The 14,200-nt window shown below is 41.8% G+C and overlaps 1 protein-coding gene and 1 long non-coding RNA gene across 5 annotated transcripts in view; one reads left to right on the top strand and one right to left on the bottom strand.

Moving 5' to 3' along the window:
• ctnnal1 (catenin (cadherin-associated protein), alpha-like 1) overlaps nt 1–14,200 on the bottom strand; it is a 323,942-nt gene that overhangs the window by 48,451 nt on the left and 261,291 nt on the right. For all 4 annotated transcript variants that reach the window (XM_087987306.1, XM_087987305.1, XM_043690224.2 and 1 more), the window contains exon 6: nt 6,664–6,834. In XM_087987306.1, coding sequence (XP_087843432.1) covers nt 6,664–6,834 — 171 coding nt within the window. The remainder of the gene's footprint in view (nt 1–6,663; nt 6,835–14,200) is intronic.
• LOC122549949 (uncharacterized) lies at nt 3,584–7,167 on the top strand. The gene is made up of 3 exons (XR_006311710.2): nt 3,584–3,718; nt 4,821–4,859; nt 7,076–7,167. It is a non-coding gene; the product is annotated as an uncharacterized LOC122549949 (long non-coding RNA).

Below are 14,200 nucleotides of genomic sequence, written 5' to 3'. Positions count from 1 at the left end.
ATGGTTTCCCTCTATCATTCACTCAACAGTACAGCACTCATACAACAAGAGCCACACTGCAATATAGGATGCTCCAGAACCAACCAGTGTGATTCTCAAAGGTTCAACTCCCTGGATTGATTGGGGAATACTTTTATTCACTGCTGGAACGTGTCTCCAAATTCAGTGTGGTCTGTTGTGACCTACACCACCTAGCAATCATGGGACACAGTTTGCCACCAGATGTTTGGTAAGTAGATGGAGAGGAAGAAAGGAGGAGAGAGTAGAGGAACAGCAGCTAGGAGATCATCATTCTGATTAAACTAAAAAAAAATGCAGATGCTTGAAAGTAGAGTCGCAGGTAGGTAGGTGAAGAAGACGTTTGGCATATTTTCCTTTATTGGTCAGAGTATTGAGTACAGGAGTTGGGAGGTTATGTTGCAGCTGTACAGGACATTGGTTAGGCCACTGTTGGAATATTGCATGCAATTCTGGTCTCCTTACTATTGGAAAGATGTTGTGAAACTTGAAAACGTTCAGAAAAGATTTACAAGCATGTTGCCAGGGTTGGAGGATTTGAGCTATAGGGAGAGGCTGAACAGGCTGGGGCTGTTTTCCCTGGAGCGTCGGAGCTGAGGGTTGACTTTTAGAGGTTTATAAAATCACGAAGGGCATGGATAAGATAAACAGACAAAGTCTTCTCCCTGAGGTGGGGGAGTCCAGAACGAGAGGGCATAGGTTTGGGGTGAGAGGGGAAAGATATAAAAAGGACCGAAGGGGCAATGTTTTCATACAGAGGATAGTACATGTATAGAATGAGCTGCTAGAGAAAGTGGAGGCTGATACAATTACAGCATTTTAAAGGCATCTGGATGGGTATATGATTAGGAAGGGTTTACACAAGGATTTTGGCTGGGTGCTGGCAGGTGGGACTAGTTTGGTTTGGGATATCTGGTCGGCATGGATGAGTTGGACTGAAGGGTCTGTTTCCATGCTGTTTCCATCTCTATTCTGGGAATCTGACACAAAAATAGGAATCGCTGGAGGAAATCAGCAGGTCTGGCAGCATCTGTGGGGAGAAAACCGTTAATGTTTCAAGTTCGATGAACATTCTTCAAAACTCTTTATGCAACAAAGAGTCACTGCATTTGAAAGGTAAGCTCTGTTTTATCTTCACTGATGCTACCAGACCTGCTGAGTTTCTCCAGCAATCTCTGTTTTTGATTCTGAATGAACTGTTTGAGAGCGGTTCATCAGACTCCCATCAGAAAAACACAAGTCAGCATAGCTGCACAATTCACCATCTTTTCACTCCTCTGGCTAGTCTGCAGCTAGCCAGATGGAATTTAGCACTGGGCCATGCAATGCAATAATGAAAATGTGCAGAAAGCACAATGCCTGTGTGCTGTCTGTGTTTTGATTATTGCTCAGAACCTCAAAGCATCCCTAGTTTTTTTGACTTTTAATTCCAAAATGTGCTGTTTTAAAAAATATTAGGATTTAAATTCAGTGACTGGCAAAGCCTGATGTGAACTCAATGGAATGTCACACATCAATGGCCAGGGAAACCTCACACTGGGACAGATTTAACAAATAGATATAACGAGGGGGCTTTCTATATTTTCCCTCTTAGTAGCAGGCCACTTTTAGCACTTCATCTTGAAGAACTATCCATTAGTTACCCCCGCGATGCAAGTAAAGGCTGTGCCTCACTTAGAGTGTGGCAATCCAGTCAAAATGTAGCAGAATAACAAATGTCTCTCATTCACCCTGAATGTTGGAATTCAATCACGGTCAAGAGGCATCAGAACTACAGAATTTCAACCAATCCTGAAGCTCACTGTTCATCTACTAACTGTTGGTAACCTCTACCGCAACAGCTGCAATGCTCAACTATCCACCCATTGTAAACAATCAAGAGACTGATCCATATATGTTATTTTTTTAAAAAGACTTTCAAACTTTTGAATTCACCTCTTATTTCTAACGTATGTGCATGTGCACAGTGTTACTAAATTTTCTCAAATTTAGTAATTAATAAAGTCATTCTTTGTAAACTCAAGAGAGCCGAGTTAATCTGGCTCCTTTCAAGCTTAAGTTAATTTGAGTCTGAGAGAAGGGTATCCACAAGGAAGGGAGCCATTTCAACTTAAACCCTAATGTCACCACCTGAGGGGTAGATGAATAAAAGAGGGGAGACAATTCATCTCTTTTCACCCAGTATCCAGTCTGGAGCCATAACAATTTGTGGAAACTTACCCAGGGTCTGGTTTGAAAAAAACACATCCCTTTCATTGGGCAATAAATTATTGCTCATCTCAATCCCCTCCATCCACAAGCAGATTAGATTCTGGCCTCTTTATTTCATTTTTAGCTATTTTATTGCCATTTGACAATTTTCCTAGAATGATCTGGCTAAAATTCACAATCTTACAGTGTAGTGATATGAAGGGAAAACATTTTATTCCTCAGTCAGCATACCAATATGTCAAAAATGTGAAGCTGAAGATTTCCCATTAGAAGTAACAGTAATGCTGCATTCTGCACTTGTTTAAAACAGAAATATGAGAAGCGTCAGAATGCAATTTTCTGGAAATTGGCTGGGACAATTGTTTGGCACACAATGCTTCCAACTAGAGACCCAATCCAGCCTAGGTCAATAGATTAATGAATGCTTCTTCTCAATTGACAAGACATCTCTGCATTAATGGATTTTATATAAATAGGTTTGAACAATTTCAACCTAGTACTTTGTGGATACAGATTTGTGCATTAAGCTGCTCATAGTTTGGCATTAAGTTAGCAGTTTCATTCAAAGAGGCCAAGAAGTTGACTGATGTACCAAATGTAAAAATCTGTATGAATGCGATTGAGCAACGCTTTTCTGAAAATAATTGATTCTATACCTAGCCATCAAGTATATGTCAGAAATTTGATCTTGGAAATTGTATAAGGGAATTGATTAGGCCCAAGGCTCACAATTCTCATATTTACAATTCAGTAAAAATAATAGCATTTTCAGTATATTTCCTCATCTGGCTGCAAAACATTTAAAAAATATCAAAATGTATACAATACACAAATTTGAAACTTTAACTATTGGTCCACTTCTGGAGTATTAGTTCACAATTAGACAGAATTTAGCTATAAAACTGAACCTTTAACATCTCCCATGCTTGAATCTTGGACAGCTACAGAACAGGAACACATTGTTCAGCTCATGAAGCATATGCCCATGACTCAGTTAATCTAATCCCACACTCCTGCTCACTCCCCCATGCGATTTCATAAAAACTAGGTCAAATTCTTTCACAATCAGCTTATTCAGTTTTTAAAAACAAAATCAGTTTCAACCATAGTTTGAGATAGCCAACTCTATATTCTAACCACTCTTTTCCTTGCTCTTAAATTATTAGTTTTTGGTTTTTGTAACTTCTCATTAATTACTTTTTTCACAATCAATAAAACAATCCAAGGACATTCACTTCATCACAACTTTTCAGTTTTGCAGTCTGCTTGTTTAAAAAAGTAGCAACACTTATAAGCACAAGGATGTAGGCTTCCATTATATTATAATTAACAGTGAAGATCTGTAACTAATGGTAAAGATAAGTGTGCAGTTGAGACTCAGACCTGGCATACTGAGTCTCTGAATATTTTCTTCTGACCACACATCCCAGGTACACTTAGAATGTGCAGCAAAGGAAAATCAGCCAATGGCAATTTACCAACAACAAAGGTAAGACTAACCATCTAAACATCTCAGATTGACAATCTGAAACATCAACTCCATTTCTCTCTTTGTGGACACTGCCTAAATTGCTGAGTACTATCAGAATTTTCTGTTTTTATGTATAATTGATTATCAAACAAAATAATTAGAAGTAGGACATTTCTCACTGAAGTTTAGGAGGTTGAAAGGTGCCTTATGGAGGCTTATAAAATAAGGAGGGTATAATAAAGTGAATGGAGATATCTTTTTCCTAGATTGAGGATTACAAGACTAGGGACCATATTTTTAAGCTGAGTGGGTACAATTACAGTGTTTAAAGGACATTTGGAGAAGTACATGAAAAGGAAACATTTCCAGGGATATGCATCAAATCCAGGCAGGTGGGACTAGTTTAGTTTGGGATTATGGTCGGCATGAACTGGTTGGACTGAAGGGCCTGTTTCTGGGCTGTATGACTCTATGAGAGGAGAAAGATTTTAAAAAGGATGAGGGTCAATTTTTTTTAAAACAGAGAGAGTGGTTTGTGTGTGGAATGAATTTCCAGAGGAAATGGTGGATGTGGGTACAGTTACATTTCAAAGATATATAGATAAGTACATGAATAAGAAATGTTTGAGGAATATAGGCCAAGGGCAGGTGGGACTAGTTAAGGTTGGGATTATGGTTGGCATGGACTGGTTGGACTGAAGGGTCTGTTTCTATGCTGTATGATTCTATGACTTGGCCATTAGCCCCTCCAGCCTTTCCTATCATTCTATAACATTATAGGTAAGCGCCCCAGGCCTCAACCGCTTAAGATTTTGAACGTCTCCCTATCTCCCTTACACTGATCTAGGCTCTATAATTCTTAGATCCCAATAACTTTTCCATCTTCAGTTGGGTCACTTCTTTACTACAATTTTACAAATAATTGTACATTACCTAACTAAATGGTGGAGGAATGATAAATGAACTGAATTGCATAGTCTTGTTCTTATCTATGTTTTCTAGGTTATATCTGTGCTACTTTTCTATTTAGTTCTTTGGAAGTGTAAGATAATTTACTTGTACTAAATAACTATTATTTCAATAATAATCTTGATTAGCAATGTTATTCTTATTTCTGCAGAATTCACAATCCCAAATCCACCCCTCTGTGAAAACTGAGGTAAAGTATTTATGTAACTCATTATTATCTCTATCATTTCCCCATATTCCACTGTTCTATCCATTCTATTGATTTGTGTTTCTGTGAATGCTTTCCTCCATCTTACCCTTCATAGGTTTTGTTTGCTAACTTTTTTCAAACTGCTTCATAATCTATCATCACTTTACTTTATGAGGGAAGAATAACTTTAAGATTAGTGATAGTCCAGTTCAGACAAAATGTCAGAAAGCAGTTGCTCACAGAGGTAATGGAAACATGGAACTATCATCCCCAAAAGACTGTGGGAGACTGCTGGAAGAATTGAAGTTTTCCAAGTTATGTTGGTCGGTTAGTTGTTGGGTAGCAGTATAATGGATATGCTACAAAAGTGAGTACATGTAGCTGCAGAGACACTAATTATTCACTCTCCAACTAAATGGTGGAGGAAAATGATAGTGAACTGAATAGCATGGTCCTGTTCATATCTATGTTTTCCATGATATACCTGTACTATTCTTCTATTAAATTCTTTGCCATGGAAATATAAAATACTTTTAAACATTTTTGAAAATCAATCTAATCTCCCCAAATACAAAGTCTTTGTTATGTATTCAGTTCTCTTATAATGGAATAAAATTGTTTTAATCTTCTTTCTACATACTCATTTTGTTGATCAAAGCTTCTCTATCCCAATTTGTCCTTCCAGATAAAGATCTATTTTAATCTTGGTAAAATTTCTTCTGTTTCAGACATCACATGTTGTCCACACATTTCCGCACTGTTTTAAACTGAATTTAAATTCTCATCCCCATCCCCCTCCATCCTGTGGGGATTACCACTCTGATAAAATAATAATTACTCTACCATGCAGTTACCACTTCCACAGTCTCTTTACAAAGTGCAATCTGATACAAATATGAGTTTATGGCTACTGATTTTCACTTTGATTGGAACATATTTTATCCACTGTTCCAGTTCACCACTCTGCTGTCCATATCATACTCCCTGTAGGAATACGAGGTACATTTCCCATTCAAAAGCACAGAATTTGTACAAGCAGCAAGAGTCTAGAAGTGCTAATTTTAGTTTCCTGTGACTTCTATTGCAATTTTTCCTATCCTTGAAGACTCAAATTTTAAACTGCTGCAAATTCACCAACTTTTGTATCATCTTAGCGATTTTTGAGAAGATTTGCACCTCAGGTTGATGATAAGTCTATACATTTGCTTGCTTCAAAGCCTTCAAGCTCAGCGACCAAATCTACAGACTTATTGTATCATCTGCTAGGGAAATAACCTCACTACGAAAATGCAGCACTAATGAAAAAGCTCTAGGTTGTATTTCTGATCAATATGCACTATTATACCACCTCCCTATGACAAAGGATCCCAGCAGCAATAAACTAAGCCTTTTTCTGAGGTACCCACATGTTGTCATGAATCAGTGTTTGCAAACCACGCACTGAAAGCTATTAGAAACACTGAACATCAGCTTAACCCTAACAGAACTGATAGCCCAGTAATATGCAAAATAAAACTGTAGCATATTTCATCTTTTACCAAGTTAAATCCACTTTGACAAAATGTATTAAATAAAATTAACGCTTAATGTGTTCATATGGCATTCAACTCTCTGCCATTTAACATTATATGTTCATACCTGGTGAAAACAGTCTTGAGAAAAATACAACAAAATAAAACTACTTGAAATTTTTAACTGCTAAGATCAGCATTAGAAATATACATGATTAGTGATTTGGTATGCGCATATGAAATAACAGACCTAGTGCATTTTATTTCAATTCAACTTATTCTTCCTTTCTTACTTTAAATTCTTTGATGTCAGCATAGATGCTGGTGGGATGGATCTCATTTTCAGCATTTTGTCTCGAATCTGTGACAATCTCTATCACCTGATCTAAAGCCAATCTCATGCGATGGAAAACGCCTCCCTTGTTTATTCTTGCTGATTCACAGTCCGGATGCCGAAGACAAGTCTAGAAAACATAATACTCCATTAGTATCACAATACTCACACGAGTGAAATGAATAGCAACACTCCAAATATAATTCAGAATCTTACTACATGCATCTCAGGTTTGCAAATGCAACTGTACAACTGAATGCCACAAGTCATGTTGAAATATATTTATACAATATTATTTCAGAATTCCATTGTGTTCATGTGATTTTCAGATCAATTTTAAATGGCTGACAGTGTTTTGTTTGTCTATGCAGGTGCTTACAGCCACAATTCTGCTGGATGTGTCATTGAACGTAGAAAATGATTCTGCATAAATTTTGCATAAACCATCTTGCAAGATTTTAAATCTTTCTTAAGCAATGAAGTATTCTTGGTTCTGAATGTATGATGAGCTTATGTCCATAAAGCATAGGAACAGAAGTAGGCCATTCAGCCCATTAAATCTGCTTTGCCATTCAATGAGATCATGACCGATCTGATTATAAGATAAAAGCCCATACCGTTAGAGGTAGTATTTTAGCATGGACAGAAGCTAACTAACTAATGGAAGACAGAGTTGGAGTAAGGCATTTCAGGATGGCAATCTGTAATCAGTGGTGTGCCAGAAGGATCGGTGCTGGGCAATAATCGAACGCTTTAGGGAACACCCGCACCAATCAACCACACCGCCCCGTGGCCCAACATTTCAACTCCCCCTCCCACTCTGCCGAGGACATGGAGGTCCTGGGCCTCCTTCACCGCCGCTCCCTCACCACCAGACGCCTCGAGGAAGAACGCCTCATCTTCCGCCTCGGAACATTTCAACCCCAGGGCATCAATGTGGACTTCAACAGTTTCCTCATTTCCCCTTCCCCCACCTCACCCTAGTTCCAAACTTCCAGCTCAGCACTGTCCCCATGACTTGTCCGGACTTGTCCTACCTGCCTATCTCCTTTTCCACCTATCCACTCCACCCTCTCCTCCCTGACCTATCACCTTCATCCCCTCCCCCACTCACCCATTGTACTCTATGCTACTTTCTCCCCACCCCCACCCTCCTCTAGCTTATCTCTCCATGCTTCAGGCTCACTGCCTTTATTCCTGATGAAGGGCTTTTGCCCGAAACGTCGATTTCGAAGCTCCTTGGATGCTGCCTGAACTACTATGCTCTTCCAGCACCACTAATCCAGAGACTTCTAATCTCTGTATCAGGCTGGTAAATTTATGTTCAGTGCCCATCAAGGCCAATATAACCTCCCTTATGTGCATTTCCCAGGACTAAATATCGTATTCCAGATGTGGTCTATGAGAGCTTCGTATGACAATAACTTCCACCTCTGTGACTTCTGGTCCCTTTGGAATAAAGCCTAAAATACAGCTGCATTTCAATTTGTTTTATACTTTTATGCTGATACTTAGTGGTATCCCTGCCTCAATCATTCTGCTCATCTAGAATTCCTAGCATCTGATCATTTTGGAAAAACTCTCAAATTTCAAAATGGATGACCTCTTATTTCTCAGTACTGGTTAGCTCAGTTGGCTGGACTGTGTTGCTGGAAAAGCGCAGCAGGTCAGGCAGCATCCAAGGAGCAGGAGAATCGACGTTTCGGGTATGAGCCCTTCTTCAGGAATGAGGAAATTGTGTCCAGCAGGCTAAGATAAAAGGTAGGGAGGAGGGACTTGGGGGAGGGGAATTGGAAATGCGATAGGTGGAAGGAGGTCAAGGTGAGGGTGATAGGCCGGAGTGGGGGCGGAGAGGTCAGGAAGAAGATTGCAGGTTAGGAAGGTGGTACTGAGTTCGAGGGATTTGACTGAGACAAGGTGGGGGGAGGGGAAATGAGGAAACTGGAGAAATCTGAGTTCATTCCTTGTGGTTGGAGGGTTCCTAGACGGAAGATGAGGCGCTCTTCCTCCAGCCGTCGTGTTGTTGTGGTCTGGCGATGGAGGAGTCCAAGGACCCGGTGGAGTGAGAGGGGGAGCTGAAGTGTTGAGCCACGGGGTGGTTGGGTTGGTTGGTCCGGGTGTCCCAGAGATGTTCTCTGAAACGTTCCGCAAGTAGGCAGCCTGTCTCCCCAATATAGAGGAGGCCACATCAGGTGCAGCGGATGCAGTAAATGATGTGTGTGGAGGTGCAGGTGAATTTGTGGTGGATATGGAAGGATCCCTTGGGGCCTTGGAGGGAAGTAAGGCGCAAGTTTTGCATTTCTTGCGGTTGCAGGGGAAGGTGCCGGGAGTGGAGGTTGGGTTGGTGGGGGGTGTGGACCTGACGAGGGAGTCACGGAGGGAGTGGTCTTTTCGGAACGCTGATAAGGGAGGGGAGGGGAGGGAAATATATCCCTGGTGATGGGGTCCGTGTGGAGGTGGCGGAAATGGCGACGGATGATACGCTGTACATGGAGGTTGGTGGAGTGGTAGATGAGGACCAGTGGGGTTCTGTCCTGGTGGTGATTGGAGGGGCGGGGCTCAAGGGTGGAGGAGCGGGAAGTGAAGGAGATGCGGTGGAGGGCATCGTCGATCACGTCTGGGGGGAAATTGCGGTCTTTGAAGAAGGAGGCCATCTGGATTGTACGGTATTGGAACTGGTCCTCCTGGGAGCAGATGCAGCGGAGACAAAGGAATTGGGAATATGGGATGGTGTTTTTACAGGGGACAGGGTGGGAGGAGGTGTAGTCTAGGTAGCTGTGGGAGTCGGTTGGTTTATAGTAAATGTCCGTGTTGATTCGGTCGCCCGAGATAGAAATGGAAATGTCTAGGAAGGGGAGGGAGGAGTCTGAGACGGTCCAGGTAAATTTGAGGTCAGGGTAGAAGGTGTTGGTAAAGTGGATGAACCGTTCAACCTCCTCGTGGGAGCACGAGGCAACGCCGACACAGTCATCGATGTAGCGGAGGAAAAGGTGGGGGATGGTGCTCAAAACCTCCATGCCATATCTTACCATGTCTATTAGCACAGTTACACAACCAGACAACTTTCCTAACTGGTCAGCAGTCCTCAGTCATTACGTGTGCTACATCAATCTCAAACCTGCACTATGTGCCAGCGGCTTACACAATAAACACCCTGAATGTGCAGCAAACAGGTAGCCCGTTTCAGTCATAGAATCATACAGTAAACAAAACTTTTCACTGTACCTCGGTACATTTGACAACAAAAAAAATCAATCAATCAGGAGGGAATAGGCCCTTCAGTCAATCAAGTCTGTATAGCAAAAAATACTACAGCCCATGCTTGTCCCACTTCCCTGCACGCACACATGGCCCTGAAGGTTACAACACTTCAAGGACTTATCCACACAGTTTTTAAAAGGTTGTGACATTTTCCACCTCAACGATTCTCCCAGGCAGAGCATTCCAGACCCTCACCACCTGGAGTTAACCAGTTTCACTTCAGAGCTAAGAAAAACAGAAGTTGCTGGCAAAGCTCAGTAGGTCTAGCAGCATCTGTAAAGAGAAATCCGAGTTAATGTTTCAGGTCTGGTGACCCTTCCTCAGACACTTCAGAGCTAAACTGCTCCATGCGAGGCAACATCCTAGTGAATCTCCTCTGCACCCCTCTAATCCAATCACATAGTGTGTTGACCAGAACTGCACCCGGTACTCCAGCTGTGGCCTAACCAAGGATCTGTACAGTTCCAACATGACCTCGCTGCTTTTTTAATCTATGCCATTATTGATAAAGGCAAGGGTCCAGGCTTCAGGGACAATGGTCCATCAGTATAAGATCACTCTGTTCCTCTAACCTTACTGGTGTCATGCCATTCATTGGGTGCTCCCTTTTCTTGTTCTTTCTTCCAAAGTGCATCACTTCACATTTATCAGCATCGAATGTCATCTGCCATTTATCTGCCCATCTGACCAATCCGTTTACATCCTCTTGTAACTTAACACCTTCCTCCTCAATGCAATCACCTGGCCAATCTTCATGTTATCCAAAAGTTACTTATCATCCATCCCAAATTCTCAGTGACATCAATCATAAATATCACGAATGAGAAGGGGCCCAGCACTGAGCACCATGTTACACCACTACACACCATGCTCAGTCACACAAACAGCCTTCTACCACTATTCTCCGTATCCTATCACTAAACCAATTTGTGATCCAAGTTACCCTGAATACCAGAAGCTTTTACCTTCTTTATTAGTTTCCCACGTCAAAGGCCTTGCTGAAATCCATTTGAACTGTATAAAGTCCTAGTGGAGTGATCCTCAGTGAAGTTTGTAGAGGGACTATCAGTCAGGTGGACCCAGCACAGGAAGTCAAGGGCAGCTTCCGAGACCAATCCAGGGTATTGGCCACGGTCAGGTTCGTCAGATGATCTCGGTCAGGGTTGTGTGCCTCTGCAGTCCAGGGAGTGGGTCACATTTTGTGCTATATTTCCACAGTAGCCAGTTTGGTGGGTAGTGCTAAGGAGGTCAGAAAGGTGAAAAGACATCAATCAGAGGCTGTTCACTTAGGTCACTTGAGGGCATGGGCCATGGTCATTCCTTCCACAGAAAGGAAGGGCAAGATGGGCTGAAGGGAGGACACAACCTCCACTACTTTGGGGAGGAAAGTGAACAAGTTATTCACTGAGGGGTGCAGACTAGAGTTGGGGTGGGATGGTGATTGGGATTTTAAATGTGAAAGGAGGAATGAAGGGGGGTGGGAAGTGAGTTCATTCACAATCAGGAGCAGCCTGGCTTCAAGTGAACGATCCGTACCAGATGACTTTTCCATTCTGAGGACTAGGAACAGCAGGTCAGGCAGCATCTGAGGAGCAGGAGAGTCAATGTTTCAGGCAGGGCCCTTCCTCTCCTGATCCAAAACGTCAAGACTCTTACTCCTGATATGCTGTCTGACCTGCCATGCTTTATCCAGCACCACTATCTACTCTGACTCTCCAGCATCTGCGTCCTCACTACTGCCATTCTGAGGACTGCCAACCATTCCTTCCTTTTCTCTGTTGTAAATCTCCTTAAGTATCAGTGTTGCATCTTGTTTGTATATCACCCCTTTCCTGCTTTGCTTGAACCTTTTGTATTATCTGTCGAAATCAATAAAGTCAAGAAAAGCAGAGCAGGTCAGGCAGCATCCAAGGAGCAGGAGAATCGACTTTTTGGGCGAAAGCCCTTCATCAGGAATGAGGATGGGAGCTAAGGGGGTACAGAGATAAATGGGCAGGGGTGGGGCTGAGGGGAAGGTAGCTGAGAGTGCGATAGGTAGCTGGAGGTGGGGATAATGGTGATGGGTCAGAGAGGAGGGTGGAGCGGATAGGTGGGAAGGAAGGTGGACACGTACAACAGGTCATGAGGACGGTGCCAAGTTGGAAATTTGGATCTGGGATAAGGTGGGAGGAGGGGAATGAGGAAACTGGCGAAATTTACATTGATGCCATGGGGTTGAAGGGTCCCAAGGCGGAAGATGCAACATTCTTCCTCCAGGTGTCGGGTGGGTAGGGAGTGGAGATGAGGAGGCGCAGGACTTGCATGAACTTGGCAGAGTGGGAGGGGCCATTCACAGGGCAGTGGGGTTGGTTGGTGCGGGTTGAAATTAATAGTTTATAAGATAACTTGAAAAGCATTGAAATTATTAACAATGCAATACATTGTTACAAGTAATGATATGTTACAACACCGGAGGTCGGTTTAGCTCAGTTGACAGGATGGTTTTTTAAAAATTCATTCACAAGATGAGGGCGTCATTGGCTAGGCATCCCTAGGGCAGTTAAGAGTCAACCACATTACTTTAGGTCTGGAGTCATTTGTAGGCGAGACCAGGTAAGGATAGCAGTTTCATTCCCTAAAGAACATTCATGATCCAGATGGGTTTTTCCAACAATGGATTCATGGGCATCAATAGCTGCTCAATTCCAGATATTAGCAGTCAAATTCCACAATCTGCCATGGTGGGATTTGAACCCAAGTCTCCAGAACATTATCTGGGTTTCTGGATTAACAGTCCAGTGACAATACTACCAGGCCATCGCCTCCCACAGATTGCGAAGCACTGGTGATGCCAACAGGATGGGTTCAATTCCTATCACCAGCTTACCATGAAGGACTCTCCTTCTCAACCTCTCCCCTCACCTGAGGTGTGGTGGCCCTCAGGTTAAATCATCACCAGTCATCTCTGGTAAGAGTATGGAGACACATATTGCAACACTGATAGTCAATGCAGTTTTTCATAATTTGGTGCATCAAAATCTGAGTGTGCTAACAAGAAGCTTCTTGTGAAGTAGTTAAGTATGTGTGATCACACTAACTGAACAGCACTGGTAAGTACATTAGAAACCAGACAAACATCTCAGCTGCAGCTCAATTCTTATCTGAAGATTCTAGTCTAGACTGTCACTCAAGATCAGACACACTGAAAACAAATTTTACATCATAACACCAAGAGACAATTTATATTCCTGTATTGTATTCTTGTATTAGACATTAACAGATGCTAAAATTTCAAATTACACAAGGCCAGATATTGTTATGAACTTGTTGAAAAGTATGAAATATAAAGCATTACATATTTCACTCCATCTAAATTAAAGATTTGATAAGATAGTACGAACATAATAACTCTATCCATTTCTGTAAAAACTAATTTTAGAGGAAGCGCAGCCTGGTTTCATATTCTGCTCAAAATTGAGCTGTTCTGTATTAATGCAAATTTTCTTTATTGTAAAATGATACAATATGGCTGGTACATTAATACCCTTTGTACACATAAGCCAGAAGCAATGTTCGTTCTTATTGTATTTGCTGTACGTAGCCAATTTGTTGCACTATACAGCCTCTTAAAGGTTGACACATAGTTACATGTGTGCAGTTAAATGGCACTTTGCTGTGCTCTTGTTTAATCCTCATGCAGCACTTTCCCAATTGTTATGCAGTTTAGAAGGAACATTAGCCAGGAGTGCATATGTCCCATACAACTGTAACATATACAGTGATGGGGAAAAAACACATCTGAATCCATAACATCTAATAATACTGTACTATTGAGAGCAATTCAAATCTATCTGCTGCAATTTTTATTTCAACAAGGAAGTAAGACATGTGTCAACACCATAACTAGATGGTAAAGTCTCAAAAGCCTGGGGAAATTGTGGGGAACGGAGAAGAGAAGAGCAGATGAGCAAACTTCCAAACCCTGTGGGCAAGTGCTTGTTTGTGGATGTGAACCTGAAGACAGGATTGGGACAGAGATTAGAAGTGGAAGTGATGTGTTGGAGGATTTTCAACATTTATAAAGTAACCATCTTTACATGAGGAAGAAAAAATAGAAAGCATAAAAAAGGAAATTGAGAAGGGTGAGTGGACCATTAATAAAAGATTTGAAAGGTTAACAATAACAACAGCTCCTCAGTGAGTGAATTTGATGCTTTAGTTGCATGGATATTAGAAGCCTAGAACTAAGCAATCAA

Source organism: Chiloscyllium plagiosum, unplaced genomic scaffold (genome assembly GCF_037043375.1).
Source record: "Chiloscyllium plagiosum isolate Xiang-an unplaced genomic scaffold, Cpla_swu_hap1 HiC_scaffold_5, whole genome shotgun sequence".
NCBI classification, from domain to species: domain Eukaryota; kingdom Metazoa; phylum Chordata; class Chondrichthyes; order Orectolobiformes; family Hemiscylliidae; genus Chiloscyllium; species Chiloscyllium plagiosum.
Note: the sequence above shows the minus strand (reverse complement) of the source record. Positions and strands in the feature narration are given on the sequence as shown.